This window comes from Ranitomeya imitator, chromosome 5, assembly GCF_032444005.1.
Source record: "Ranitomeya imitator isolate aRanImi1 chromosome 5, aRanImi1.pri, whole genome shotgun sequence".
Lineage (NCBI taxonomy): Eukaryota > Metazoa > Chordata > Amphibia > Anura > Dendrobatidae > Ranitomeya > Ranitomeya imitator.
In genome coordinates, this window is record NC_091286.1 from 672,048,456 (window position 1) to 672,075,960 (window position 27,505).

At 44.9% G+C, this 27,505-nt stretch overlaps 1 protein-coding gene across 1 annotated transcript in view; it reads right to left on the minus strand.

The window, feature by feature from the left end:
* LOC138638755 (cytochrome P450 2K1-like) overlaps positions 1 to 27,505 on the minus strand; it is a 91,202-nt gene that overhangs the window by 14,196 nt on the left and 49,501 nt on the right. Inside the window, exon 5 of the mRNA XM_069728312.1 lies at positions 21,622 to 21,782. Within this exon, the coding sequence (XP_069584413.1) occupies positions 21,622 to 21,782 (161 nt within the window). The remainder of the gene's footprint in view (positions 1 to 21,621; positions 21,783 to 27,505) is intronic.

The window sequence follows — 27,505 nt, forward strand, 5'->3', positions numbered from 1 at the left end:
CAGCCCTAGAACATAACAAAGCCTCCTCCATGTTTCACAATAGGAACACTGTTCTTTTCTTGATATGCTTCATTTTTCCATCTGTGAACATAGAGCTGAGGTGCCTTGCCAAAAAAGTTCAATTTTTGTTTCATCTGTCAAATGGACATTTTCCCAGAAGCTTTGTGGCTTGTCAACATTTAGTTTTGTAAATTCTAGTCTGTCTTTTTTTTTTTTTCAACAATAGTGTCCTTGTTGGTCGTCTCCCATGAAGTCCACTTTGGCTCAGACAATGACGAATGGTGCGATCTGACACTGATGTTCCTTGAGCTTGAAGTTCACGTTTAATCTGTTTTGAAGTTTTTCTGAGCCCTTTTATCATTCGTATTATTCTTCTCTTTGATTTGTCATCAATTTTCCTCCAGAGGCCAAGTCAAGGGACGTGGGCTACAGTCCAATGGATCTTAAATTTCAGACTAATATGTGCAACTGTAGTCACAGGATCATCAAGCTGCTTGGAGATGGTCTTATAACTTTTACCTTCAACATGTGTGTCTAAAATTTTCTTTCTAATCTCCTGATATAACTCTTTCCTTAGCCTCCTCTGGTCCATGATGAGTGTGATACCCACCATGTCACCACACAGTACAGTGAGTATCTGTAGCCCTATATACAGGCCACTCACTGATTCCAGGATTGTAGACACCTGTGATGCTCGTTAGTGGAAACAAAGTGATTTAACATGTCCCTTTTGTCACCTTATTTTCAGTGGTACCATCATTTCTGTCCAGGCCTATTTCATGAGTTTTATTTTTTTTTTTAATTATGTGGATACATTTTTGAAAAGGAATGTCTGACTTTCATTTGTTCATTTTCATAGATTTTTTATTTATTATTACTTTTTGTCAGATTCAAGTTATTTCTGTGAGCATTGTGAGTCTTTCTGTCATTAATGAGGGGTACCAATAATTTTGACCACATGTGTATTCACCCTTTTTTGCTATGATGCCCCTAGTAATTTCTAATGCAAGCAATTACCACCATACGTTACATGCTTAGTGAAAGGAAGTCTACCTGTGTGCAATATAAATGTCACATGGTCTGTCAGTATATAAGCAACTTTTTTGAAAGGTCACATAGGCTGCAGCATCATTAAGCAAGAGGCACCACTAACCAAACAAGACCATGAAGACCAAGGTGATCTCCACACAAGTCAGGGACAAAGTTGTTGAGAAGTCAAGTTTGGGTTATAAAAAAAATCCTTAACTCCGATGATCTCTCCTAGCACCATCAAATCCATTATCATTTTTAACCCCTTTCTGACCTTGGACGTACTATACCGTCCAAGTTCAGATCCCCTGCTTTGATGCAGGGCTCCGCGGTGAGCCCGCACCAAAGCCGGGACATGTCAGCTGTTTTGAACAGCTGACATGTGCCCGTAATAGGCGCGGGCAGAATCGCGATCTGCCCGCACCTATTAACTAGTTAAATGCCGCTGTCAAACGCAGACAGCGGCATTTAACTACCGTTTCCGGCTGGGCGGCCGGAAATGACGTCATCGCCGACCCCCGTCACATGATCGGGGGTCGGCGATGCGTCTCCATTGTAACCATAGAGGTCCTTGAGACCTCTATGGTTACTGATCCTCGGCAGCTGTGAGCGCCACCCTGTGGTCGGCGCTCACAGCACACCTCCATTTCTGCTACATAGCAGCGATCAGCAGATCGCTGCTATGTAGCAGAGCCGATCACGTTGTGCCTGCTTCTAGCCTCCCATGGAGGCTATTGAAGCATGGCAAAAGTAAAAAAAAAAGTTTAAAAAAATGTTAAAAAAATAAAAAAAATATAAAAGTTTAAATCACCCCCCTTTCGCCCCAAACAAAATATATCAATAAAAAAATATCAAATTTACACATATTTGGTATCGCTGCGCTCAGAATCGCCCGATCTATCAAGTAAAAAAAAGCATTAACCTGATCGCTAAACAGCGTAGCTGGAAAAAAATTCGAAACACCAGAATTACGTTTTTTTGGTCGCCGCGACATGGCATTAAAATGCAATAACGGGCGATCAAAAGAACTTATCTGCACCGAAATGCTATCATTAAAAACGTCATCTCGGCACGCAAAAAATAAGCCCTCATCCGACCCCAGATCACGAAAAATGGAGACGCTACGAGTATAGGAAAATGGCGCAATTTTTTTTTTATTTTAGCAAAGTTTGGAATTTTTTTTCACCACTTAGATAAAAAATAACCTAGTCATGTTAAGTGTCTACGAACTCGTACTGACCTGGAGAATCATAATGTCAAGTCAGTTTTAGCATTTAGTGAACCTAGCAAAAAAGCCAAACAAAAAACAAGTGTGGGATTGCACTTTTTTTGCAATTTCACCGCACTTGGAATTTTTTTCCCGTTTTCTAGTACACGACATGCTAAAACCAATGATGTCGTTCAAAAGTAAAACTCGTCCCGCAAAAAATAAGCCCTCACATGGCCAAATTGACGGAAAAATAAAAAAGTTATGGCTCTGGGAAGGAGGGGAGTGAAAAACGAACACAGAAAAATGAAAAATCCCACGGTCATGAAGGGGTTAAACAACATGGTACCACAACAAACCTGACAAGAGAGGGCTGCCCACCAAAACTCTCAGCATGGGCAGAGAGGCAGAACAGAGACCAAACGTAACCCTAAAGGGCTGCAGAGTTCACAAACAGACTGGAGTATCTGTACATACAACCAAAATAAGCCATATACTCAATAGATATGTCATATGTGGAAGAGTAGTCAAAAAAAGTCTTTACTTACAAAAACTATAAGGATTGCTTTGATTTTGCTAAAAGACATGTGGGAGACTCCCCCAATGTATGGAGGAAGGTGCTGTGGTCAGAGGAGACCAAAATAAAACTTTTTGACAACCAAGGTAAACACTATGGTGCCAAACCAACATAGCTCATCACCCCAAGAACAACATCCTCCCAGTGAATCATTGTGATGATAGCATCATGATGTGGGGATGTTTTTCAGCAGCAGGGACAGGGTAAATGGTCCGGGTTGAGGGGAGCATGGATGGTGCGAAATACAGGGATATTCTCCAGCAAAACCTTTTTCAGTCTTTCAGTGATTTGAGACTGGGATGGAGGTTCACCTTCCAACAAGACAATGACTTGAAGATTGCTGTACACCAGGGAAAACCATCTAACTTGAAGGAGCTGGAGCAGTTTTGCCTTGAGGAATGGGCAAAAATCCACCGCGGCCAGATATGGAAAGCTCATAGAGACTTATCCAAAGCAACTTGCAGCTCTAATTGCTACAAAAGAAGGCTCTACAAAGTACTGACCTTAATGGCGTGAATAGTTACGCACACTGAATTTTTCATTTATTTTGTCTTATTTGTCGTTTTCTTCACAAGACAAAGAAAATCAAATGTTCACAGTTGTAGGCATGTTCTTTGAAAGAATTAATGCCAATCCTCCAAATCAAACTGTGAAATTCCAGGTAGTAAGGTAGCCAAATACAAAAGAAGCCAAGGAGGTTAATACTTTCACAAGCCACTGTATGTGCAAAATAATAGCAGTGTGTTTATAACAACTGAGAAAAATCCCATTCCTCATAATAGCATCTATTTCCATGTACACAAAGGTAATGGGAGCTGAAAATTCAAATCGAAAAGAAAACATGAATGAAATATCAATTTTTAAACATAAAATGAAGGCATAATAGGTTGCCTAGAAAATAGGAGTGTCTGCATTTTCATTCACAAATTCAAATATTTACAGTATGAACTGAAACTTGTCTCCAGGCTTAGCTTTTCTGCTAATCACCAGTGATGAGTGTGCTCTCAGTCTCCACTGCTACTGGCGTTACTGTGATTGGCCGGCTGCATCGCTTCATCGGCACTTATATAAGACCCAGTGATGCAATGCTCGGGACACTCTCTTCTGGAAGCAGTTTAGGGACAGTTGTTATAGGAGGGAGAGTGTATTTTAGGACAGGCATGTAGGCAGGGTTTAACATTGCTATTGTAGTTCTTTGATAAAACAGCTGTTACCTGCATACAATGTAGGGATAGTTGGTGGAGTAGGGATAACTTTGGATTAAAGGCATATATGCAGGGTTTATTGCCATACAGTCCTTCTATATTTAAATTCCTGCTCCAACCTGAAATCACGTCCTTTAGAGGACTACAGATATTCTTTTCCCTATTGTTACTGGAAAGTTTGCAGGCTTATAAATATATACCTAACTTAAAATGCGCAAGGTATGTGTTAAGAGACAGAGAACTGGACGTGCTGTTGTACGCAGAGGCTGAAGCCATGAGCCTGGTGAAACTGTGCCTGCTGCTGCACCACAACAAACACGCTCATGAGATCTAACTTCCTGTCTTATTTTGCGCGGGACATTACCCTTGAAGCGATAACAGTGAGAAAAGGTGGTCATTTGGATGGCAGATAATGCTTCCAATATGTGTTGCAGCACCACCCTGTCTTCCTCACAGGCCAGTCTCATTAGCAAAGAGTCTGGACCACATAGCACTCGCCCTAATCCTCATTCTTCTAACCATGGTGTGTCCCAGAAGACAAAAAATCCCACACCACTCCGAGGAGCTCTTTACATGTCTATTTATTGATTTTGGCCTGGCACCCTGAACATTTCAAAAGGGACATGAGATTGTGCATATTAATGCACAAATATTTGATTTACAAGAAGACAATGGTGGGGATAGGAAATTATTGTCTCAAGATGTAGATGATGATGAGACACAGTTGCCCACAAGTAATGTTTTTAAGTCAACTAGTCAGGAGGACCAGAGTGCGGAAGTAGAAGAAGAAGGTGGTGGTCATTGACCTAATCTGCAAAGGTGCCATGCAGAGCACTGGACTGTAGTGCAGATAGGGAGGGATCCTCAAAACTACAACAGGCAGGAAGAGGCAGTGTGCTGAACAGAGAGAGAAGGCGGGCAACTGATTCCCACAGCAGCCACACACAGCAAGTTCTCAGGCCAAGGTTAGGTGTTCCCCAGTTAGGTGCTTTTAGAAAGAAAGTACGAACAGTAAAAGAATGATCAATTGCAACCTGTGTCATACCAAGGTCAGCAGGAGAATGACCACCACCAGAATGCTCAGGCACATGTCATCAAAGCACTCGACTAGGTGGGCAGAACGCCTGATCTTCACCCGTCTCTGCTCTCTAACTCCTCAACCTCCTCTCTCCCTCTGTCTGACCACTATCTACTCACTTTCTCATCCCTGTCCTCCTCACCTGTCACCCATGTCCAGCAACATGCGCACCCCCACAGAAACCTCACTCACCTAGACACCCACACGCTCTCTGAATCTATTCTACCACTGGCATCCATATCCTCACTCCATGACACAGACCGTGCCACTGCTTTCTACAATGACACTCTCGCATCAGCTATTGACACGGTCGCTCCTCTCATTCATGGCATAGTGCGACATATGAATAGACTACCCTGGCACAATAACATCACTAAAAAGCTCCGGCAAATATCCGGGGTTGCTGAGCAGCGTTGGAAGAAAACAAATTCACAAGATGTTTTCACTGCACTCAAACAAGCAATAATCGCTTCCAAATCTGCCCTCACCTCTGCTAAACAGGCCTACTTCACAACCCTCGTATATTCCCTATTCTACAACCCCAAACAGTTATTCAAAACTTTTCACTCCCTCCTCCGCCCACCACTGCCCCCTCCATCCTCCCTCATCTCTGCTGAGGACTTTGCCACACACTTCAAGATTAAGATCAACCAAACAAGGCAAGTGTTTATTGTTCAACCACCACAACCCCTTTGCATATCAGACCAATGCCCTTCCCCCATAACCTTCCTCTCCAACATCACTGAAGGGGAGCTTAATTGTCTCCTCTCCAAATCACACCTCACCACTTATACACCCATCCCATCCCACCTTCTCCCCAACCTCACCACCACACTTATCCCATCCCTAACCCATCTTTTCAACCTATCACTAACTTCTGGTAACTTCCCTTCTGCTTTCAAACATGCCACAATCACGCATATGCTTAAAAATCCAACCCTTGACCCAATCGCTATGTCCAGCTATCACCCAATATAACTGCTCCCTTTTGCTTCTAAACTCCTGAAGCAGCACATCCATGCTGAACTTTCCTCCCACCTCTCATCTAACTTGCTCTTTGACAATCTACAATCTGGTTTCCGTCCCCGTAATTCCACTGAGACTGCCCTGACCCAAATTACTAATGACCTACTTACAGCCAAAGCTAACAGATATACTCTATACTCCTCCTACTAGACCTGTCCTCTGCTTTTGACACAGTTGACCACTGCCTCCTACTACAGGTCCTATTTTCCTTTGGCATCAAAGACCTCACCCTATCCTGGATCTCCTCATACTTTTCCAACCTCACAGCGTCTCCCACTCCCACACTAGGACCACTACTCTTCTCAATCTATACACTTGGCCTGGGACAACTCATAAAGTCCCATGGACTCTCAGACCACCTTTATGCTGATGACACTTAGATCTCCCTCTCAGGCCCAGACATCACCTTTCTGCTGTCCAGAATCCCGGAGTGTCTATCAGCCATATCCTCCTCCTTCTCTTCTCGCTTCCTCAAACTCAATGTGGATAAATCTGAACTTATCATCTTTACATCACACTTTCCCCCGTTCGGAAGTCCGCTGCCTCAGCGTAACCCTTGACTCTGCCATGTCTTTCAAACCGCACATCCAAGCTCTTTCCATCTCCTGTCACCTTTCCAGAATTCATCCTTTCCTCAACCCTCAATCTACTAAAATAATTTTGCATGCCATCATCATCTCCCACCTCAAATACTGCAACATCCTTTTCTGCGGCCTCCCTTGTATCATGCTCACACCTTTCCAGTCCATCCTTAACTCTGCTGCCCGACTAATTTATCTCTCTCCTCACTACTCCTCTGCTTCTCCCCTCTGCAAATCTCTTCACTGGCTCCCATTCGCTCAGCGTATCCTGTTCAAATTACTAATACTGACCTACAAAGCCATCCATAACCTGTCTCCTCCATATATCTCTGAACTAAACTCCCGATAACTTCTCTCGCGTAATCTCTGGTCCTCCCAAGACCTCCTTCTCTCCTCCACACGTATTCGGTCCTCACCTAATCGCCTCCAAGACTCCTCCCGAAAAAAACCCCATCCTCTGGAATTCTGTGCCCTAACACGTCCAACTATCAACCGCATTCGGATCCTTCAGGCAGAATCTGAAAACCCACCTCTTCAAGAAAGCCTACAGCCTGCAATGACCCCGCTGCTGCCTCACCACTACCAGAGCTACCGCCTCACCAACACCGGAGCTACTCCAACCCCAAACATACTGTCTCCTTCCCCATCCTGTAGAATGTAAGCCCGCAAGGGCAGGGTCCTCGCCCCTCTGTATCAGTCTGTCATTGTTAGTTTGCTTACTGTAAGTGATATAAATAATATAATAAATACTCATAATCGATATATAAAAATGAGTGCATGTGTTTGTGTCTTTCATTTCACCAGAGCTGTATAAGAAGCTGAGCTGTGATTGGTTGCTCTGAGCAACAGTTTTCCTTGTAGACAGTTGTGGTAACTGAGGCCTATTATTCTTAACATTTCTATGGTGTTATCGTCCTTCTGTAAAGCTGGAAATATCACAATTTATTACTGTGCCAATACAGACACCCTCTGACACAGATTACAGGGGGAGCCCAGAATCAGGAACTTCTCTTTGTCTGGCATGAAGCATCTCATTAACTTAAAACTTCAAACACTGATTAAAAAATGAATTTCTCCAACCCAGGTATCATTTTAATCGGTGTAAAAGCCTGACAATGTTGGCTCTGACGGAATGATGTGGGATATTAGGGGTAGTAGTCTGGTGGCTCTGGCTGATGGGATAATTGGGATATTAGGGGTAGTAGTCTGGTGGCTCTGACGGAATGATGTGGGATATTAGGGGTAGTAGTCTGGTGGCTCTGGCTGATGGGATGATGTGGGATATTAGGGGTGGTAGTCCGGTGGCTCTGGCTGACAGGATGATGTGGGATATTTTGGGGGTAGTAATCCGGTGGCTCTGGCTGATGGGATAATTGGGATATTAGTGGTAGTAGTCTGGTGGCTCTGGTTGATAGGATGATGTGGGATATTAGTGGTAGTAGTCCGGTGGCTCTGGCTGATCAGATGATTGGGATATTAGGGGTAGTAGTCTGGTGGCTGTGACGGGATATAGTGAGATATTAGTGGTAGTAGTCCGGTGGCTCTGGCTGACTGGATGATGTGGGATATTATGGGTAGTAGTCCAGTGGCTCTGGTTGATGGGATGATTGGGATATTAGGGGTAGTAGTCCGGTGGCTCTGGCTGATCAGATGATTGGGATATTATGGGTAGCAGTCCGGTGGCTCTGGCTGACTGGATGATGTGAGATATTATGGGTAGTAGTCCAGTGGCTCTGGTTGATGGGATGATTGGGATATTAGGGGTAGTAGTCTGGTGGCTGTGACGGGATATAGTGGGATATTAGGGGTAGGGTTGAGCGAAACGGGTCGTTCATTTTCAAAAGTCGCCGACTTTTGGCAAAGTCGGGTTTCATGAAACCCGATCCGACCCCTGTGCGGGGTCGGCCATGCGGTACGCGACTTTCGCGCCAAAGTCGCGTTTCAATGACGCGAAAAGCGCCATTTCTCAGCCAATGAAGGTAAACGCAGAGTGTGGGCAGCGTGATGACATAGGTCCTGGTCCCCACCATCTTAGAGAAGGGCATTGCAGTGATTGGCTTGCTGTCCGCGGCGTCACAGGGGCTATAAAGGGGAGTTCCCGCCGACCGCCATGTTACTGCTGCTGATCTGAGTATAGGGAGAGGTTGCTGCCGCTTCGTCAGAAGCAGGGATAGCGTTAGGCAGGGTCCATTAACCACCAAACCGCTTGTGCTGTAGCGATTTCCACTGCCCAACACCACCCTCGGTGTGCAGGGACAGTGGAAGCTACATTGTTTTTTTTTTTCCCCTCAGCGCTGTAGCTCATTGGGCTGCCCTAGAAGGCTCCCTGATAGCTGCATTGCTGTGTGTACGCCGCTGTGCAAACCAACTGCTTTTTTCAAAGCACAAATCCTCTTGTTCCTTCCTTTCTGCACAGCTATCTTTTTTGTTTGTACACACTTTTTATTTAATTTGTGCATCAGTCCACTCCTTATTGCTGCCTGCCATATCTGGCTGAGATTACTGCAGGGAGATAGTAATTGAAGGACACTCCCTGTTTTTTTTTTTTTTTTTTGTGGGAGATTAAGATTGGCATTTCTGCTAGAGTGCCATCCCTGTGTGTGCCATCTCTCACTCAGTGGGCCATAGAAAGCCTATTTATTGTTTTGCTTGATTTTGGTTCTAAAATCTACCTGAAAAAATCACTACATCAATCAGTGGGAGAAAAATATTGGCCTCAGGGCTTGTGTGCCACTCCTGACTCCTGTGTGCATCATCACTCACTCAGTGGGCCATAGAAAGCCTATTTATTTTTTTGCTTGATTTTGGTTCTAAAATCTACCTGAAAAAATCAATAAATCAATCAGTGGGAGATTAATATTGGCCTTTGGGCTTGTGTGCCAGTCCTAAGCGTGCCATCTCTCTCTCTCAGATAGTGGGCCATAGAAAGCCTATTTATTTTTATTTTTTTTATTGGGTTTATAAATTTTCCCTGGAAAAAAAAAAAAAAGTGGGAGATTAATATTGGCCTCTGGGCTTGTGTGCCAGTCCTGAGCGTGCCATCTCTCTCACAAATAGTGGGCCATAGAAAGCCTATTTATTTATTTTTTTTTGGTTTTATAAATTCTCCCTTAAAAAAAAAAGGGAGATTAATATTGGCCTTTGGGCTTGTGTGCCAGTCCTAAGCGTGCCATCTCTCTCTGTCTCTCAGATAGTGGGCCATAGAAAGCCTATTTATTTATTTTTTTTTTATTGGGTTTATAAATTTTCCCTGGAAAAAAAAAAAAAGTGGGAGATTAATATTGGCCTCTGGGCTTGTGTGCCAGTCCTGAGCGTGCCATCTCTCTCACAAATAGTGGGCCATAGAAAGCCTATTTATTTTTTTTTTTTTGGTTTTATAAATTCTCCCTTAAAAAAAAAAGGGAGATTAATATTGGCCTTTGGGCTTGTGTGCCAGTCCTAAGTGTGCCATCTCTCTCTGTCTCTCAGATAGTGGGCCATAGGAAGCCTATTTATTATTTTTTTTATTGGGTTTATAAATTTTCCCTGGAACAAAAAAAAAAAAGTGGGAGATAAATATTGGCCTCTGGGCTTGTGTGCCACTCCTGACTCCTGTGTGCGTCATCTCTCACTCAGTGGGCCATAGAAAGCCTTTTTTTGTTTTATTTGTTTTCTAAATTCTCCCTGAAAAAATCATTTTATTTTATTTGGTTTCTAAATTCTTCCTGAAAAAATCATTTTATTCTATTTTTTTTTTCCTAAAGTCTCCCTGAAAAAAAAAAAAAAAAAAACAAATCAGTGGGAGATTAATATTGCCCTTTCTGCTTGTGTGCCAGTCTTGACTCCTGGGTGTGCCATCTCTCTCTCTCTCCAATTGTGGGCCATAGAAAGCCTATTATTTTTTTTAGCTTGATTTGGGTTCCAAAATCTACCTGAAAAAATCACTACATCAATCAGTGGGAGATAAATATTGGCCTCTGGGCTTGTGTGCCACTCCTGACTCCTGTGTGCGTCATCTCTCACTCAGTGGGCCATAGAAAGCCTTTTTTTGTTTTATTTGTTTTCTAAATTCTCCCTGAAAAAATCATTTTATTTTATTTGGTTTCTAAATTCTTCCTGAAAAATCATTTTATTCTATTTTTTTTTTCCTAAAGTCTCCCTGAAAAAAAAAAAAAAAAAACAAATCAGTGGGAGATTAATATTGCCCTTTCTGCTTGTGTGCCAGTCTTGACTCCTGGGTGTGCCATCTCTCTCTCTCTCTCTCCAATTGTGGGCCATAGAAAGCCTATTATTTTTTTAGCTTGATTTGGGTTCCAAAATCTACCTGAAAAAATCACTACATCAATCAGTGGGAGATAAATATTGGCCTCTGGGCTTGTGTGCCACTCCTGACTCCTGTGTGCGTCATCTCTCACTCAGTGGGCCATAGAAAGCCTTTTTTTGTTTTATTTGTTTTCTAAATTCTCCCTGAAAAAATCATTTTATTTTATTTGGTTTCTAAATTCTTCCTGAAAAAATCATTTTATTCTTTTTTTTTTCCTAAAGTCTCCCTGAAAAAAAAAACAAAAAAAAACAAATCAGTGGGAGATTAATATTGCCCTTTCTGCTTGTGTGCCAGTCTTAACTCCTGGGTGTGCCATCTCTCTCTCTCTCTCCAATTGTGGGCCATAGAAAGCCTATTATTTTTTTTAGCTTGATTTGGGTTCCAAAATCTACCTGAAAAAATCACTACATCAATCAGTGGGAGATAAATATTGGCCTCTGGGCTTGTGTGCCACTCCTGACTCCTGTGTGCGTCATCTCTCACTCAGTGGGCCATAGAAAGCCTTTTTTTGTTTTATTTGTTTTCTAAATTCTCCCTGAAAAAATCATTTTATTTTCTTTGGTTTCTAAATTCTTCCTGAAAAAATCAGTTTATTCTATTTTTTTTTTTTCCTAAAGTCTCCCTGAAAAAAAAAAAAAAAATCAAATCAGTGGGAGATTAATATTTACATTTGTGCTTCAGTGACAGTCCTGCGTGTGTGGCATCTCTCTCATTTGTTGCCACCAACAACAGAGTGTGTAACATTGTGCCTGATTTTCGTTGTGGTCTCACTCACCTGTAAAGGGGTAGCTAAATCATACTGAAGTTATAGCTCACCGTGTAATTTGTGTGACAGCAACAAATACCGTTAGTTTGTTTACGTTTTTAAAACAATGAGGAAGTATGGTGGAAGAGGTCGTGGCCGGGGGCGTTCATTGTCAGCTGGTAATGAGGGTAGTGGTAGTGGTGGAGCATCAGCTGGTCATGGGAAAAAAAATATTGCACCTAAGTCTGGAGCTGTGGAGCCAGGTTCGTCGTCTGGCTACACAAGGCCTCGAACGCTCCCTTTTCTGGGAGTAGGAAAACCGCTTTTAAAGCCGGAGCAGCAAGAGCAAGTTTTGGCTTATCTTGCTGACTCAGCCTCTAGCTCTTTTGCCTCCTCTCGTGAAACTGGTAAATGTCAAAGCAGCGCGTCGTTAGTGGATGTTCACGGTCAGGGACAAGTCGCTTCCTTGTCCTCTTCAGCAAAAACAACAACAGAGAAGAATGCAGCAGGCGACACAACGGGTTACTCCATGGAGCTCTTTACACATACCGTCTCTGGCTTAGAAAGTGAAGCAGTTAACAGTCCATGCCCATTACAAGTTGAATCTGACATGGAGTGCACTGATGCACAGCCACAGCCAGACTACTATGCTGGTCCTTTGACTCAGACCACAACATTGCCCTCGCAGGGTGCTGATCAAGAATCAGACCCTGATGAGACTATGTTGCCCCATCACGAACGCTATACCACCGACCGACACGGTGACACAGACGAAGTTGCACACGAGCTACAAGAAGAGGTAATAGATGACCCAGTTCTTGACCCCGATTGGCAGCCATTGGGGGAACAGGGTGCAGGCGGCAGCAGTTCTGAAGCGGAGGAGGAGGGGCCGCAGCAGGCATCAATATCGCAACAGGTTCCACCTGCCGGGCCCGTGTCTTGCCCAAAACGCGTGGCAAAGCTAAAACCTGTTGGAGGACAGCGTGGCCATCCGGTTAAAGCTCAGTCTGCAATGCCTGAAAAGGTATCCGATGCTAGAAAGAGTGCAGTCTGGCATTTTTTTAAACAACATCCAATTGATCAGCGCACAGTCATCTGTCAAAAATGTTCAACTACCTTAAGCAGAGGACAGAATCTGAAAAGTCTCAATACAAGTTGCATGCATAGACATTTAACCACCATGCATTTGCAAGCCTGGACTAACTACCAAACGTCCCTTAAGGTTGTAGCACCCTCGGCCAATGAAGCTAGTCAGCAACGCAACATCCCTTCCGGCAGTGTAGGGCCACCATTTTCCGCACCACCTGCAGTATCTGTGCAGGTTTCTTTGCCAGGCCAAAGCCGTCAGGGTCAGGGAATCACCAGTTTCGTAGTAGGAAACACTGCATCTAGGGCACCGGTGGCAACAATACCATCTCCCACCGTCTCTCAGTCTGCCATGTCCACCGGCACCCCCGCTAGTTCCACGATCTCCAGCTCTCCAGTCCAGCTCACCCTACATGAGACTATGGTTAGAAAAAGGAAGTACTTAGCCTCGCATCCGCGTACACAGGGTTTGAACGCACACATAGCTAGACTAATCTCGTTAGAGATGATGCCCTACCGGTTAGTTGAAAGCGAAGCTTTCAAAGCCCTGATGGACTACGCTGTACCACGCTACGAGCTACCCAGTCGACACTTTTTTTCCAGAAAAGCCATCCCAGCCCTCCACCAGCATGTTAAAGAGCGCATCGTCCATGCACTCAGGCAATCTGTGAGCACAAAGGTGCACCTGACAACAGATGCATGGACCAGTAGGCATGGCCAGGGACGTTACGTGTCCATCACGGCACACTGGGTAAATGTGGTGGATGCAGGGTCCACAGGGGACAGCAAGTTTGGGACAGTTCTGCCTAGCCCACGGTCTAGGAAACAATTGGCTGTAGCCGTTCGCACCCCCTCCTCCTCCTCTTCGTCCTCCTGCAGAAGCGAGAGCTCGTCCACAGACCGCAGTCGCACAACCACTCCATCCGCAGCTGCCACTGTTGCACACCAGGTCTCCCATTATGGGGCAGCTACTGGCAAACGTCAGCAGGCTGTATTGGCTATGAAGTGTTTGGGCGACAACAGACACACCGCGGAAGTTCTGTCCGAGTTCTTGCAGAAAGAAACGCAGTCGTGGCTGGGCACTGTAGATCTTGAGGCAGGCAAGGTAGTGAGTGATAACGGAAGGAATTTCATGGCTGCCATCTCCCTTTCCCAACTGAAACACATTCCTTGCCTGGCTCACACCTTAAACCTGGTGGTGCAGTGCTTCCTGAAAAGTTATCCGTGGTTATCCGACCTGCTCCTCAAAGTGCGTGGACTTTGCTCACATATCCGCCGTTCGCCCGTACACTCCAGCCGTATGCAGACCTATCAGCGTTCTTTGAACCTTCCCCAGCATCGCCTAATCATAGACGTTGCAACAAGGTGGAACTCAACACTGCACATGCTTCAGAGACTGTGTGAATAGAGGCAGGCTGTTATGTTTTTGTGGGAGGATACACATACACGGGCAGGCAGTAGGATGGCAGACATGGAGTTGTCAGGTGTGCAGTGGTCGAAGATTCAAGACATGTGTCAAGTCCTTCAGTGTTTTGAGGAATGCACACGGCTGGTTAGTGCAGACAACGCCATAATAAGCATGAGCATCCCCCTAATGCGTCTGCTGATGCAAAGTTTGACGCACATAAAGGATCAGGCGTCTGCAGCTGAGGAAGAGGAAAGCCTTGATGACAGTCAGCCATTGTCTGGCCAGGGCAGTGTACAGGACGAGGTAGCGGGCGAAGAGGAGGAGGAGGACGAGGAGGATGATGGGGATGATTATATTTTTAATGAGGAAGCTTTTCCGGGGCCACTGGAAATTGTTGGCGCGGCAAGGCCGGGTTCTGGTTTTTGGAGGGACACAAGTGACGTGGATTTGCCTGAAACTGCCCCTCAACCAAGCACAACCGCAGATTTGAGAACTGGAACTTTGGCCCACATGGCGGATTATGCCTTACGTATCCTCAAAAGGGACACACGCATAACTAAAATGATGAATGATGACGATTACTGGTTGGCCTGCCTCCTTGATCCTCGCTATAAAGGCAAATTGCAAAATATAATGCCACATGAGAACTTGGAACTAATATTAGCAACCAAACAATCAACTCTTGTTGACCCTTTGCTTCTGGCATTCCCTGCACACAGCGCCCGTGATCGTTCTCACACGAGCTGCAGGGGCCAGCAGACCAGAGGAGTTAGAGGGGCAGAAATCAGAAGTGGCGTTGGCCAGAGGGGTTTTCTGACCAGGTTGTGGAGTGATTTTGCTATGACCGCAGACAGGACAGGTACTGCAGCATCAATTCAAAGTGACAGGAGACAACATTTGTCCAGTATGGTTACAAACTATTTTTCATCCCTTATCGATGTTCTCCCTCAACCGTCATTCCCATTTGATTACTGGGCATCAAAATTAGACACCTGGCCAGAATTGGCAGAATATGCATTGCAGGAGCTTGCTTGCCCGGCAGCTAGTGTCCTATCAGAAAGAGTATTCAGTGCTGCAGGTTCAATACTAACAGAAAAAAGGACTCGTCTGGCTACCCAAAATGTAGATGATCTAACCTTAATTAAAATGAACCACAACTGGATTTCGAAATCTTTTGCCCCACCTTGCCCGGCTGACACCTAGCTTTCCTATGAAAAGGTCTTGCCTGTGGACTATTCTGAATGCCTTTTCCAATCTCGTAATTTTCTGCACCTGATTGTCCAGCATACGACATGTTTACACCTCACTAAATGGCCAAACTCCCCACACGGGGCCGTGGTATCGACACTTGGCGACAGCACCCGTGAGAGTGCAGTTTGTCTGAAGAGGTGGGTGAGCCCGCTTTTGGTCGACGGCACTGCCACTGGGTCCCTCCTAGTACAATAAAGTGTCTCTGGCAGTGGTGGTGCGCACCCAACGTCAGACACACCGTTGTAATATGAGGGGCCCTGGGCCTGTACCGCCGGCCACAAGACAGTTTCCCCCCACCCCAGCTCAAACAGTGCTCTACCACTTGCAAAATTATCTCACAGCTCCACCAATGTTTAGTCTATGCGCTGACATCCTTCAATGCCTGCCACTGACAATACCATTGTATTGACATTTTTGTTATGTTAGGCCTTCGATGCCTGTCTGTGGTCACTCCTTCCACTAGGCCTCCACTGACCACACCACTGCTGCCCGTGTACCCCTGTAACCAATTTAAAATTGCCTACAGCCATGTGTTATTATTTTAGGCCTTCGATGCCTGTCTGCGATGACTCCTTCCACTAGGCCTCCACTGACCACACCACTGCTGCCCGTGTACCCCTGGAACCAATTTAAAATTGCCTACAGCCATGTGTTATTATTTTAGGCCTTCGATGCCTGTCTGCGGTCACTCCTTCCACTAGGCCTCCACTGACCACACCACTGCTGCCCGTGTACCCCTGTAACCAATTTAAAATTGCCTACAGCCATGTGTTATTATTTTAGGCCTTCGATGCCTGTCTGTGGTCACTCCTTCCACTAGGCCTCCACTGACCACACCACTGCTGCCCGTGTACCCCTGGAACCAATTTAAAATTGCCTACAGCCATGTGTTATTATTTTAGGCCTTCGATGCCTGTCTGCGGTCACTCCTTCCACTAGGCCTCCACTGACCACACCACTGCTGCCTGTGTACAACTGGAACCAATTTAAAATTGCCTACAGCCATGTGTTATTATTTTAGGCCTTCGATGCCTGTCTGTGGTCACTCCTTCCACTAGGCCTCCACTGACCACACCACTGCTGCCCGTGTACCCCTGGAACCAATTTAAAATTGCCTACAGCCATGTGTTATTATTTTAGGCCTTCGATGCCTGTCTGCGGTCACTCCTTCCACTAGGCCTCCACTGACCACACCACTGCTGCCCGTGTACCCCTGTAACCAATTTAAAATTGCCTACAGCCATGTGTTTTTATTTTAGGCCTTCGATGCCTGTCTGCGGTCACTCCTTCCACTAGGCCTCCACTGACCGTGTACCCCTGGAACCAACATCAGAAAATATAAAAATAAGTATTTTGCTTATAAAAAAGAAAATACTGGAGAGATATCAAATGCAGACATTTTAACATTAAAAACAAACACATACAACAAAAATCTGGTACAGTACTAAAAATGGCCACCAGCTACAATAACTTTCTCCTGCAAGTAGTTAACTGAAAGGTTTTTTCAATTTTAAACACAGATATGGCATCCACCGAGTGTTGTCCTGTCGCGTCTTCTTTATATTATTGCCAAGAAGATGCAAAAGAATGAAAATAATAAAATCGTTATTTACCAAAAAAATAGAGTAAGTCAAAACCACATTGCAAATAAACATTCATTACAAATAAAGAAGCAGGGCGCGTCCGATGGTGAGTATATACCTAATAAGAATATAATCACCCTCGGACGTGCCCTGCTTCTTTCCGACATCCTTCCTTCCTAAGAATCAGCCCTTCCGTGGTGTAGAGAGAGGGTTTGTAACACTCCAAGGTGTTCCCCAGGTTGCATTTCCTGAGCTTCGATCTTCCGGCTCTCGTTTAGTAGTTGTTGGAAACTACGCTGCATTGGGCCTACAAATTGGGTATGGGGTGTAGAGAGATGGTGTGTTCCACTCCAAGGTGTTCCCCAGGTTGCCTTTCCTGAGCTTCGATCTTCCGGCTCTCGTTTAGTAGTTGTTGGAAACTACGCTGCATTAGGCCTACAAATTGGGTATGGGGTGTAGAGAGATGGTGTGTTACACTCCAAGGTGTTCCCCAGGTTTCCTCTCCATTGCTTCGATCTTCCGGCTCTCGTTTAGTAGTTGTTGGAAACTACGCTGCATTAGGCCTACAAATTGGGTATGGGGTGTAGAGAGATGGTGTGTTACACTCCAAGGTGTCCCCCAGGTTTCCTCTCCATTGCTTCGATCTTCCGGCTCTCGTTTAGTAGTTGTTGGAAACTACGCTGCATTGGGCCTACAAATTGGGTATGGGGTGTAGAGAGATGGTGTGTTCCACTCCAAGGTGTTCTCCAGGTTGCCTTTCCTGAACTTCTATCTTCAGGCTCTCATTAAATTGTGGTTAAACGGAACAACTGCATTTGGCGTACTAGTTGGTTTGGGGCCTACTATCGGTGTCTGCCGCTCCTTGCTGTTATCCTGGTTTCCTGTCCTGAAATTCCGTTTTCAGGCGCTCGTTAAGTAGTTGTTAATGTTAGACTGCATTTGGCCTACTAGTTGGGTTGGGGCCTACTATCGGTGTCTGCCACTCCTTGCTGTTCTCCTCCACTGAACAAAGCTGTGCCGCCTGTTTACTACGGTTGCCAATTTTGAACTGCATTTCGACTACTTACTGATTTGGGCCTACTCTCTGTGTCAGCCTCTCATTCCAGTTGTCCTCCACTGCAATGCCCCCTGATTAGTCCTGTGTTACCAATTTTGAACTGCATTTAGCCCACTTTATTCTTTGGGCCTATATCTGTGTTTCCTCCTCATCCTGCCCATTGCCCAGCCAGTGATAGATGAGTCTGCTGGTACATTGACCCATAACGCAACATTTCCCGTGCACGCTACACTGCAAGATTGTGACCCTGCTGAAAGTCAGGTCCCCCTTCCCGCATACCATACCACCTTACACGGGGACAAACAGGAAGGTGCAGATGAAAGTGCAGGTTCCTTCATCAGGTGGGGGGAGGAATACTAGTTGGCGACGTCACTGGCACAGGGCCTCTCATGGTACGCAAAAGTGTTGCTGCCGGTGGGAGGCGCCCCCGCCGTGCAAACACACCGCTGTACTTTGAGGGGCCCTGTGCCAGTGCCAATGCCAACGAGTGGGCCCCCCCTGCTTGCTCAGGTTCACAGCACTTGCAAAGTTGAAATACTTACCTCTCCCTGCTCCACTGCCGTGACGTGGTCCAGATTTCCTGGGCCCACTAATTACTTGAACCAGCCCTACCCACCACAACTTTAGCCAAATGACCCCCAATTTCAAATGCCTTCCAGTTATTATAAGGTAAATTACGCTTGACAAGCTTCATTAAGAAGAATGGATGGTTTTGACATTAAAATGGGCACTCTAGGTGTTTTCCTGGCCCCCACTCACTGCCGACTATGCTGCCCCATTGACTTGCATTGGGTTTCGTGTTTCGGTCGATCCCGACTTTACGTCATAATCGGCCGATTTCACTCGACCCGACTTTTGAGATAGTCGGGTTTCGCGAAACCCGGCTCGACTCTAAAAAGGTCAAGGTCGCTCAACTCTAATTAGGGGTAGTAGTCCAGTGGCTCTGGTTGATGGGATGATTGGGATATTAGGGGTAGTAGTCCAGTGGCTCTGGTTGATGGGATGATTGGGATATTAGGGGTAGTAGTCCAGTGGCTCTGGTTGATGGGATGATTGGGATATTAGGGGTAGTAGTCAGGTGGCTCTGGTTGATGGGATGATTGGGATATTAGGGGTAGCAGTCCAGTGGCTCTGGCTGACAGGATGATGTGGGAAATCTGTTCATGTTTGCATCAGAAGGAAAAACCAAAAATGTTCTTTAACAAAAGGCTCTTGAATGAGTTGAAAATAAAATACTATCAATATCTGGGTAATCATTTAGTTAATTTGTGTTGCAAATCTGTAGTGTTGAATATGATGTGAAATGTTTTTATGTGCAATATAATCATTATCATTTGTTATAACTATCCACAGTTTGCTGCTATGCCCGTTCTCCAGCTAGTAATAATAATAACACCACAGTCAGTGTCTGCAGGTGACAGGACTGCCCCTTACCTTGTGCTACGTGCGTGCCAATCCACAGTCCAGGATGCCGGCATGGATGGCTCATGTCCTGCACCTTGCGTTGACCCACAGAAAATTATTTGTCTCAGCGAAGTGTTCAGATTAATTTTTAAGGGGCGTATATGATGCCCACTTCTACAATTCTCTTACATGTATATATATATCTAAAACCCCCAGGGGTGTATATGGATTTTTAATAATATGCTTTGCCCGAATTCAGCAAAGTTGCAGTGAGCCGCAACGAACATTATGCTGAACCTTCAAGTGCCAAGTAAACGGTTACAAAAACAAAAATAAATAAATGCTCAAGTAAACGCTTATCTGTCCCGCTTTTCTCACAGCTAGCCGTCCCGATCTCTGCGCCTCTGCTTTTCCCTGTTGCAAACATCTTCAGCCTCTTTGCTTCAGGCCATGGCTTTCAGCATGTCCTGGTCTCTGACATCATTGCATGTCATAGCTTCATCATGCATTTTGTGATGTCACGACATTAGGACAAGTAATGTCTAAAGCCTAGATGTGATGGAAGCCATGACCTAAAGTGCAGAGGGTGAAGAGAATACGTGTGACAGGGAAAAGAGGAAAAGATTTGCAGAAGAACAGATGGCAAGCTGTGGGGATGGCGGAACAGGTGAACAATGACGTGATTATTCACCCCTTCATGACCTTGGGATTTTCCGTTTTTCCGTGTTCGTTTTTCCCTCCCCTCCTTCCCAGAGCCATAACTTTTTTATTTTTCTGTGAATTTGGCCATGTGAGGGCTTATTTTTTGCGGGACGAGTTGTACTTTTGAACAACATCATTGGTTTTACCATGTCATGTACTAGAAAACGGGAAAAAAATTCCAAGTGCGGTGAAATTGCAAAAAAAGTGCAATCCCACACTTGTTTTTTGTTTGGCTTTTTTGCTAGGTTCACTAAATGCTAAAACTGACCTGACATTAGTCATTGCGAGTTCATAGACACCTAACATGACTAGGTTATTTTTTATCTAAGTGGTGAAAAAAAATTCCAAACTTTGCTAAAAAAAAAAAAAAATTGCGCCACTTTCCGATACTCATAGCGTCTTCATTTTTCGTGATCTGGGGTCAGTTGAGGGCTTATTTTTTGCGTGCCGAGCTGGCGTTTTTAATGATAGCATTTTGGTGCAGATTCATTCTTTTGATCGCCCGTTATTGCATTTTAATGCAATGTCGCGGCGACCTAAAAAACGTAATTCTGGCGTTTCGATTTTTTTCTCGCTACGCCATTTAGCGATCAGGTTAATGCTTTTTTAAATTGATAGATTGGGCGATTCTGAGTGCGGCGATACAAAATATGTGTAGATTTGATTTTTTTTTTATTTGATTTATTTTGATTGGGGCGAAAGGGGGGTGATTTAAACTTTTATATTTTTTTTATTTTTTTCACATTTTTTTAAACTTTTTTTTTTACTTTTGCCATGCTTCAATAGCCTCCATGGGAGGCTAGAAGCAGGCACAACTCGATCGCCTCTGCTACATAGCAGCGATCTGCTGATCGCTGCTATGTAGCAGAAATGGAGGTGTGCTGTGAGCGCCGACCACAGGGTGGCGCTCACAGCCACTGGTGATCAGTAACCATAGAGGTCTCTAGGAGGTCTCTGGTTACAATGGAGACGCATCGACGACCCCCGATCATGTGACGGGGGTCGGCGATGACGTCATTTCCGGCCGCCTGGCCGGAAGCGGTGGTTAAATGCCGCTGTCTGCGTTTGACAGCGGCATTTAACTAGTTAATAGGTGCGGGCAGATCGCGATTCTGCCCGCGCCTATTATGGGCACATGTCAGCTGTTCAAAACAGCTGACATGTCCCGGCTTTGATGCGGGCTCACCGCGGAGCCCGCATCAAAGCAGGGGATCTGACCTCGGACGTACTATCCCGTCCGAGGTCAGATAGGGATTAAGGTCATTTTTTTACATTTTACATGCTATATGCATGATCCCAGAGATGAATTTACATCTAATAACTCCACCATGAATCAAATTTCATAGCACAATTTGGCAAATACAAATCTTGGCTCTTACCCGGACCAAGGGGCTCCCGAATAGTCTCATATTTTCATTAATTAGATCTATAAGCTTTAGTATGGTGGGATCTTCATAGTCAAACCTCTCACTCAGCAGTATGGACACAATTATATTGGCCACAGCAGAATTCACATTTTTATGGTTATCGAAAGGTTTTCCTAAAAAATAGAAGATGAGATATTGTAAGATAAAATTGGACACGCGGCGGGGGAAATAAAAATTTGATTCACTGCCGATTTTGCTGCTTTTCCTACTTACAAAGAATGGAGAGGTCTCTAATGTTTATCATAAGTAGACTTCAATTGTGAGGAACAGAATCTTACTAAAATCCTGAAAATAACATTGTAGTATTTTTGCAGAATAATTTGCATTTTATTGCGTGAAATAAGTATGCTCTGAGATCCCAGAACATAATAAACATCTATAGTAATAATACTCGCCCAGCACTCACCTGCCCCATTTTGGATCCCCGCTCCAGTCTGGTTGTCCTCTTTGGTCTAGTCAACAGTGTGATCTTCACTTGGCTAACTCTGATGTATTCTGGTGCCTGACATCTTCATCATCTCTTGTGCTGATTAAACTGCGACCTCGCAACACGACGATTAACGACATGACATTACCCGTCGTGATATGTTAATATCCCGGGCACCGAGTGATGGCTAAGATGCCAGGTGAATTAATTTTACAATGGACCAATGAAGATTTCACTGATGAGCGAATATACTCGTTACTCGAGATTTCCCAAGCACGCTCCGGAAATCTCAAGTAACGAGTATATTCGCTCATCACTACTGGTGACCAGACCAAAGACGCTTACAGACAAGAAAATAGGTGCATGATGGGCCTTGTGAGTATTTTTTTTAAATGCCTTCTGGCAAATCCATTTTTTTGTAAAATTAAAGCAAAATCAATTAGCATCGAAGCAGTTCTCTCATCTCTACTAGAGAATACACTAATTTACTTGTACATGAGCCATTCATGACTAATCAAAGTGGTAAGGATTTCTGCCACCACTAGAGATAGCCCACTGAAGCTAAGGAATTCCCTATGTAGTGAGCTCCTCCTGTCAAAAAATGTAGCTTATTATCTTAAAAAAATTCATTGAGCTTTTCCGATTCTTCTGCTCTTTTCCAGTTTGCAGAAAAATTGCACATTTGTTGCTTTTTGAGCACATCATGAGAAATCTCTGCTTGCAGACAAACCAAGACTATACTTTAGAGTCTTCTCTGGTGGCGCGAACTTACTCCCCTCCATCCAAGATACTGTCAATCATCAGTTTGACAGCTGATCTAGCAATCTAGCAGTTTGAGCTGTGCAATTGTCAGCGTATATGATGAAGGAGTGAAAGCAAATGTCCTCAGTGAAGAATGTGAAGAAGATCCCACTTGGACTGCAAGCAGGAATTTCACATAGTGAGCTCCAAAAGCAACAAATGTTAATATCTCTGCAACGGAGTAACGCAGCGCAAAATAGAAAGGAGCGTCAGAATCAGGAGAACTAGAGGAATTTAGCAAAATGTTTAACTAATTTTTTGAGAACATTACAGGACTCAATAACATAATATAATGTTTAACGTAATCTCTAATACAGTATCATGTTATCAGCAGCTCATCTGCAGTTTACACTGGGCAACGTGCTGCTGAGAACAGTAAATCTTGTTTCACTATAAAATATCCAATCACCCAATGAATTAGCAGCATTTTGCTCATTCGTGGGACGCTTGATGACATGTATGAACTATTACCTGTGCAGCCGAGATTCATAAATGGATGCTACATATACACAGTATGTGACAAAAACATTGCATGTCTGTTATGTTTGCTAATGACAGGTGTTATGAAGGCAATCCAGAAACACAGTGTGCTTAGTGATCAGAGCGCACACAGTGATCTGACAAATACCCAAAAATACAAGAACGAGCTCTGAGACGTGGAAACTCTGTAGACTGCACACCTGATCCTATCCTAAACACAACTAAAAGCGGCTGTGGATTGCGCCTAACAACTACCTAGGCAACTCGGCACAGCCTAAGAAACTAGCTAGCCTGAAGATAGAAAAATAGGCCTGACTTGCCCCAGAGAAATTCCCCAAAGGAAAAGGCAGCCCCCCACATATAATGACTGTGAGTAAGAAGAAAAGACAAAACGTAGGGATGAAATAGATTCAGCAAAGTGGGGCCCGATATTCTAGGACAGAGCGAGGACAGTAAAGCGAACTTTGCAGTCTACAAAAAACCCTAAAGCAAAACCACGCAAAGGGGGCAAAAAAAACCCACCGTGCCGAACTAACGGCACGGCGGTACACCCTTTGCGTCTCAGAGCTTCCAGCAAAACAAAAGACAAGCTGGACAGAAAAAAAAGCAACAAAAAAGCAAAAAGCACTTAGCTATACAGAGCAGCAGGTCACAGGAACAATCAGGAGAAGCTCAGATCCAACACTGGAACATTGACAAGGAGCAAGGATAGCAGCATCAGGCGGAGTTAAGTAATGAAGCAGTTAACGAGCTCACCAGAACACCTGAGGGAGGAAGCTCAGAAACTGCAGTACCACTTGTGACCACAGGAGTGAATTCAGCCACAGAATTCACAACAGTACCCCCCCCTTGAGGAGGGGTCACCGAAACCTCACCAGAGCCCCCAGGCCGACCAGGATGAGCCGCATGAAAGGCACGAACAAGATCGGAAGCATGAACATCAGAGGCAAAAACCCAGGAATTATCTTCCTGAGCATAACCCTTCCATTTAACCAGATACTGGAGTTTCCGTCTAGAAACACGAGAATCCAAAATCTTCTCCACAATATACTCCAATTCCCCCTCCACCAAAACCGGGGCAGGAGGCTCAACAGATGGAACCATAGGTGCCACGTATCTCCGCAACAACGACCTATGGAATACATTATGTATGGAAAAGGAGTCTGGGAGGGTCAAACGAAAAGACACAGGATTGAGAACCTCAGAAATCCTATACGGACCAATAAAACGAGGTTTAAATTTAGGAGAGGAAACCTTCATAGGAATATGACGAGAAGATAACCAAACCAGATCCCCAACACGAAGTCGGGGACCCACACGCCGTCTGCGATTAGCAAAAAGTTGAGCTTTCTCCTGGGACAAGATCAAATTGTCCACTACCTGAGTCCAGATCTGCTGCAACCTATCCACCACAGAATCCACACCAGGACAGTCCGAAGACTCAACCTGTCCTGAAGAGAAACGAGGATGGAACCCAGAATTGCAAAAAAATGGAGAAACCAAGGTAGCCGAGCTGGCCCGATTATTAAGGGCGAACTCAGCCAACGGCAAAAAGGACACCCAATCATCCTGGTCTGCAGAAACAAAACAGCTCAGATATGTTTCCAAGGTCTGATTGGTTCGTTCGGTCTGGCCATTAGTCTGAGGATGGAAAGCCGAGGAAAAGGATAGGTCAATGCACATCCTACCACAAAAGGCTCGCCAAAACCTTGAAACAAACTGGGAACCTCTGTCAGAAACAATATTCTCAGGAATGCCATGCAACCGAACCACATGCTGAAAGAACAAAGGTACCAAATCAGAGGAGGAAGGCAATTTAGCCAAGGGCACCAGATGGACCATTTTAGAAAAGCGATCACAGACCACCCAAATGACTGACATCTTTTGAGAAACGGGAAGGTCAGAAATGAAATCCATCGAAATATGTGTCCAAGGCCTCTTTGGGACCGGCAAGGGCAAAAGCAACCCACTGGCACGAGAACAGCAGGGCTTAGCCCTAGCACAAATCCCACAGGACTGCACAAAAGTACGTACATCCCGTGACAGAGATGGCCACCAGAAGGATCTAGCCACTAACTCTCTGGTACCAAAGATTCCAGGATGACCAGCCAACACCGAACAATGAAGTTCAGAGATAAGTTTATTAGTCCACCTATCAGGGACGAACAGTTTCTCTGCTGGACAACGATCAGGTTAATTCGCCTGAAATTTTTGCAGCACCCGCCGCAAATCAGGGGAGATGGCAGACACAATGACTCCTTCCTTGAGGATACCCGCTGGCTCAGATAAACCCGGAGAGTCGGGCACAAAACTCCTAGACAGAGCATCCGCCTTCACATTTTTAGAGCCCGGAAGGTACGAAATCACAAAGTCGAAGCGGGCAAAAAATAACGACCAACGGGCCTGTCTAGGATTCAAGCGCTTGGCAGACTCGAGATAAGTCAAGTTCTTATGATCAGTCAATACCACCACGCGATGCTTAGCTCCTTCAAGCCAATGACGCCACTCCTCGAATGCCCACTTCATGGCCAGCAACTCTCGATTGCCCACATCATAATTACGCTCAGCGGGCGAAAACTTCCTGGAAAAGAAAGCACATGGTTTCATCACTGAGCAATCAGAACCTCTCTGTGACAAAACCGCCCCTGCTCCAATCTCAGAAGCATCAACCTCGACCTGGAACGGAAGAGAAACATCTGGCTGACACAACACAGGGGCAGAACAAAAACGACGCTTCAACTCCTGAAAAGCTTCCATAGCAGCAGAAGACCAATTAACCAAATCAGCACCCTTCTTGGTCAAATCGGTCAATGGTTTGGCAATGCTAGAAAAATTACAGATGAAGCGACGATAAAAATTAGCAAAGCCCAGGAACTTTTGCAGACTTTTCAGAGATGTCGGCTGAATCCAATCCTGGATGGCTTGGACCTTAACTGGATCCATCTCGATAGTAGAAGGGGTAAAGATGAACCCCAAAAATGAAACTTTCTGCACACCGAAGAGACACTTTGATCCCTTCACAAACAAAGAGTTAGCACGCAGGACCTGAAAAACCGTTCTGACCTGCTTCACATGAGACTCCCAATCATCTGAGAAGATCAAAATGTCATCCAAGTAAACAATCAGGAATTTATCCAGATACTCACGGAAGATGTCATGCATAAAAGACTGAAACACAGATGGAGCATTGGCAAGTCCGAACGGCATCACTAGATACTCAAAATGACCCTCGGGCGTATTGAATGCACTTTTCCATTCATCTCCTTGCCTGATTCTCACCAGATTATACGCACCACGAAGATCTATCTTAGTGAACCAACTAGCCCCCTTAATCCGAGCAAACAAGTCAGATAACAATGGCAAGGGATACTGAAATTTAACAGTGATCTTATTAAGAAGGCGGTAATCAATACACGGTCTCAGCGAACCATCCTTCTTGGCTACAAAGAAGAACCCTGCTCCCAGTGGTGATGACGATGGGCGAATATGTCCCTTCTCCAGGGATTCCAACACATAACTGCGCATAGCGGCGTGTTCGGGCACGGATAAATTAAATAATCGACCTTTAGGGAATTTACTACCAGGAATCAAATTGATAGCACAATCACAATCCCTATGCGGAGGTAGAGCATCGGACTTGGGCTCTTCAAATACATCCTGATAATCAGACAAGAACTCTGGGACCTCAGAAGGGGTGGATGACGAAATAGACAAAAATGGAACATCACCATGTACCCCCTGACAACCCCAGCTGGATACCGACATGGAATTCCAATCCAATACTGGATTATGGGTTTGTAGCCATGGCAACCCCAACACGACCACATCATGCAGATTATGCAACACCAGAAAGCGAATAACTTCCTGATGTGCAGGAGCCATGCACATGGTCAGCTGGGCCCAGTATTGAGGTTTATTCTTGGCCAAAGGTGTAGCATCAATTCCTCTCAATGGAATAGGACACCGCAAAGGCTCCAAGAAAAACCCACAACGTTTAGCATAATCCAAATCCATCAGATTCAGGGCAGCGCCCGAATCCACAAACGCCATGACAGAAAACGACGACAAAGAGCATATCAAGGTAATGGACAGAAGGAATTTGGACTGTACAGTACCAATGACGGCAGA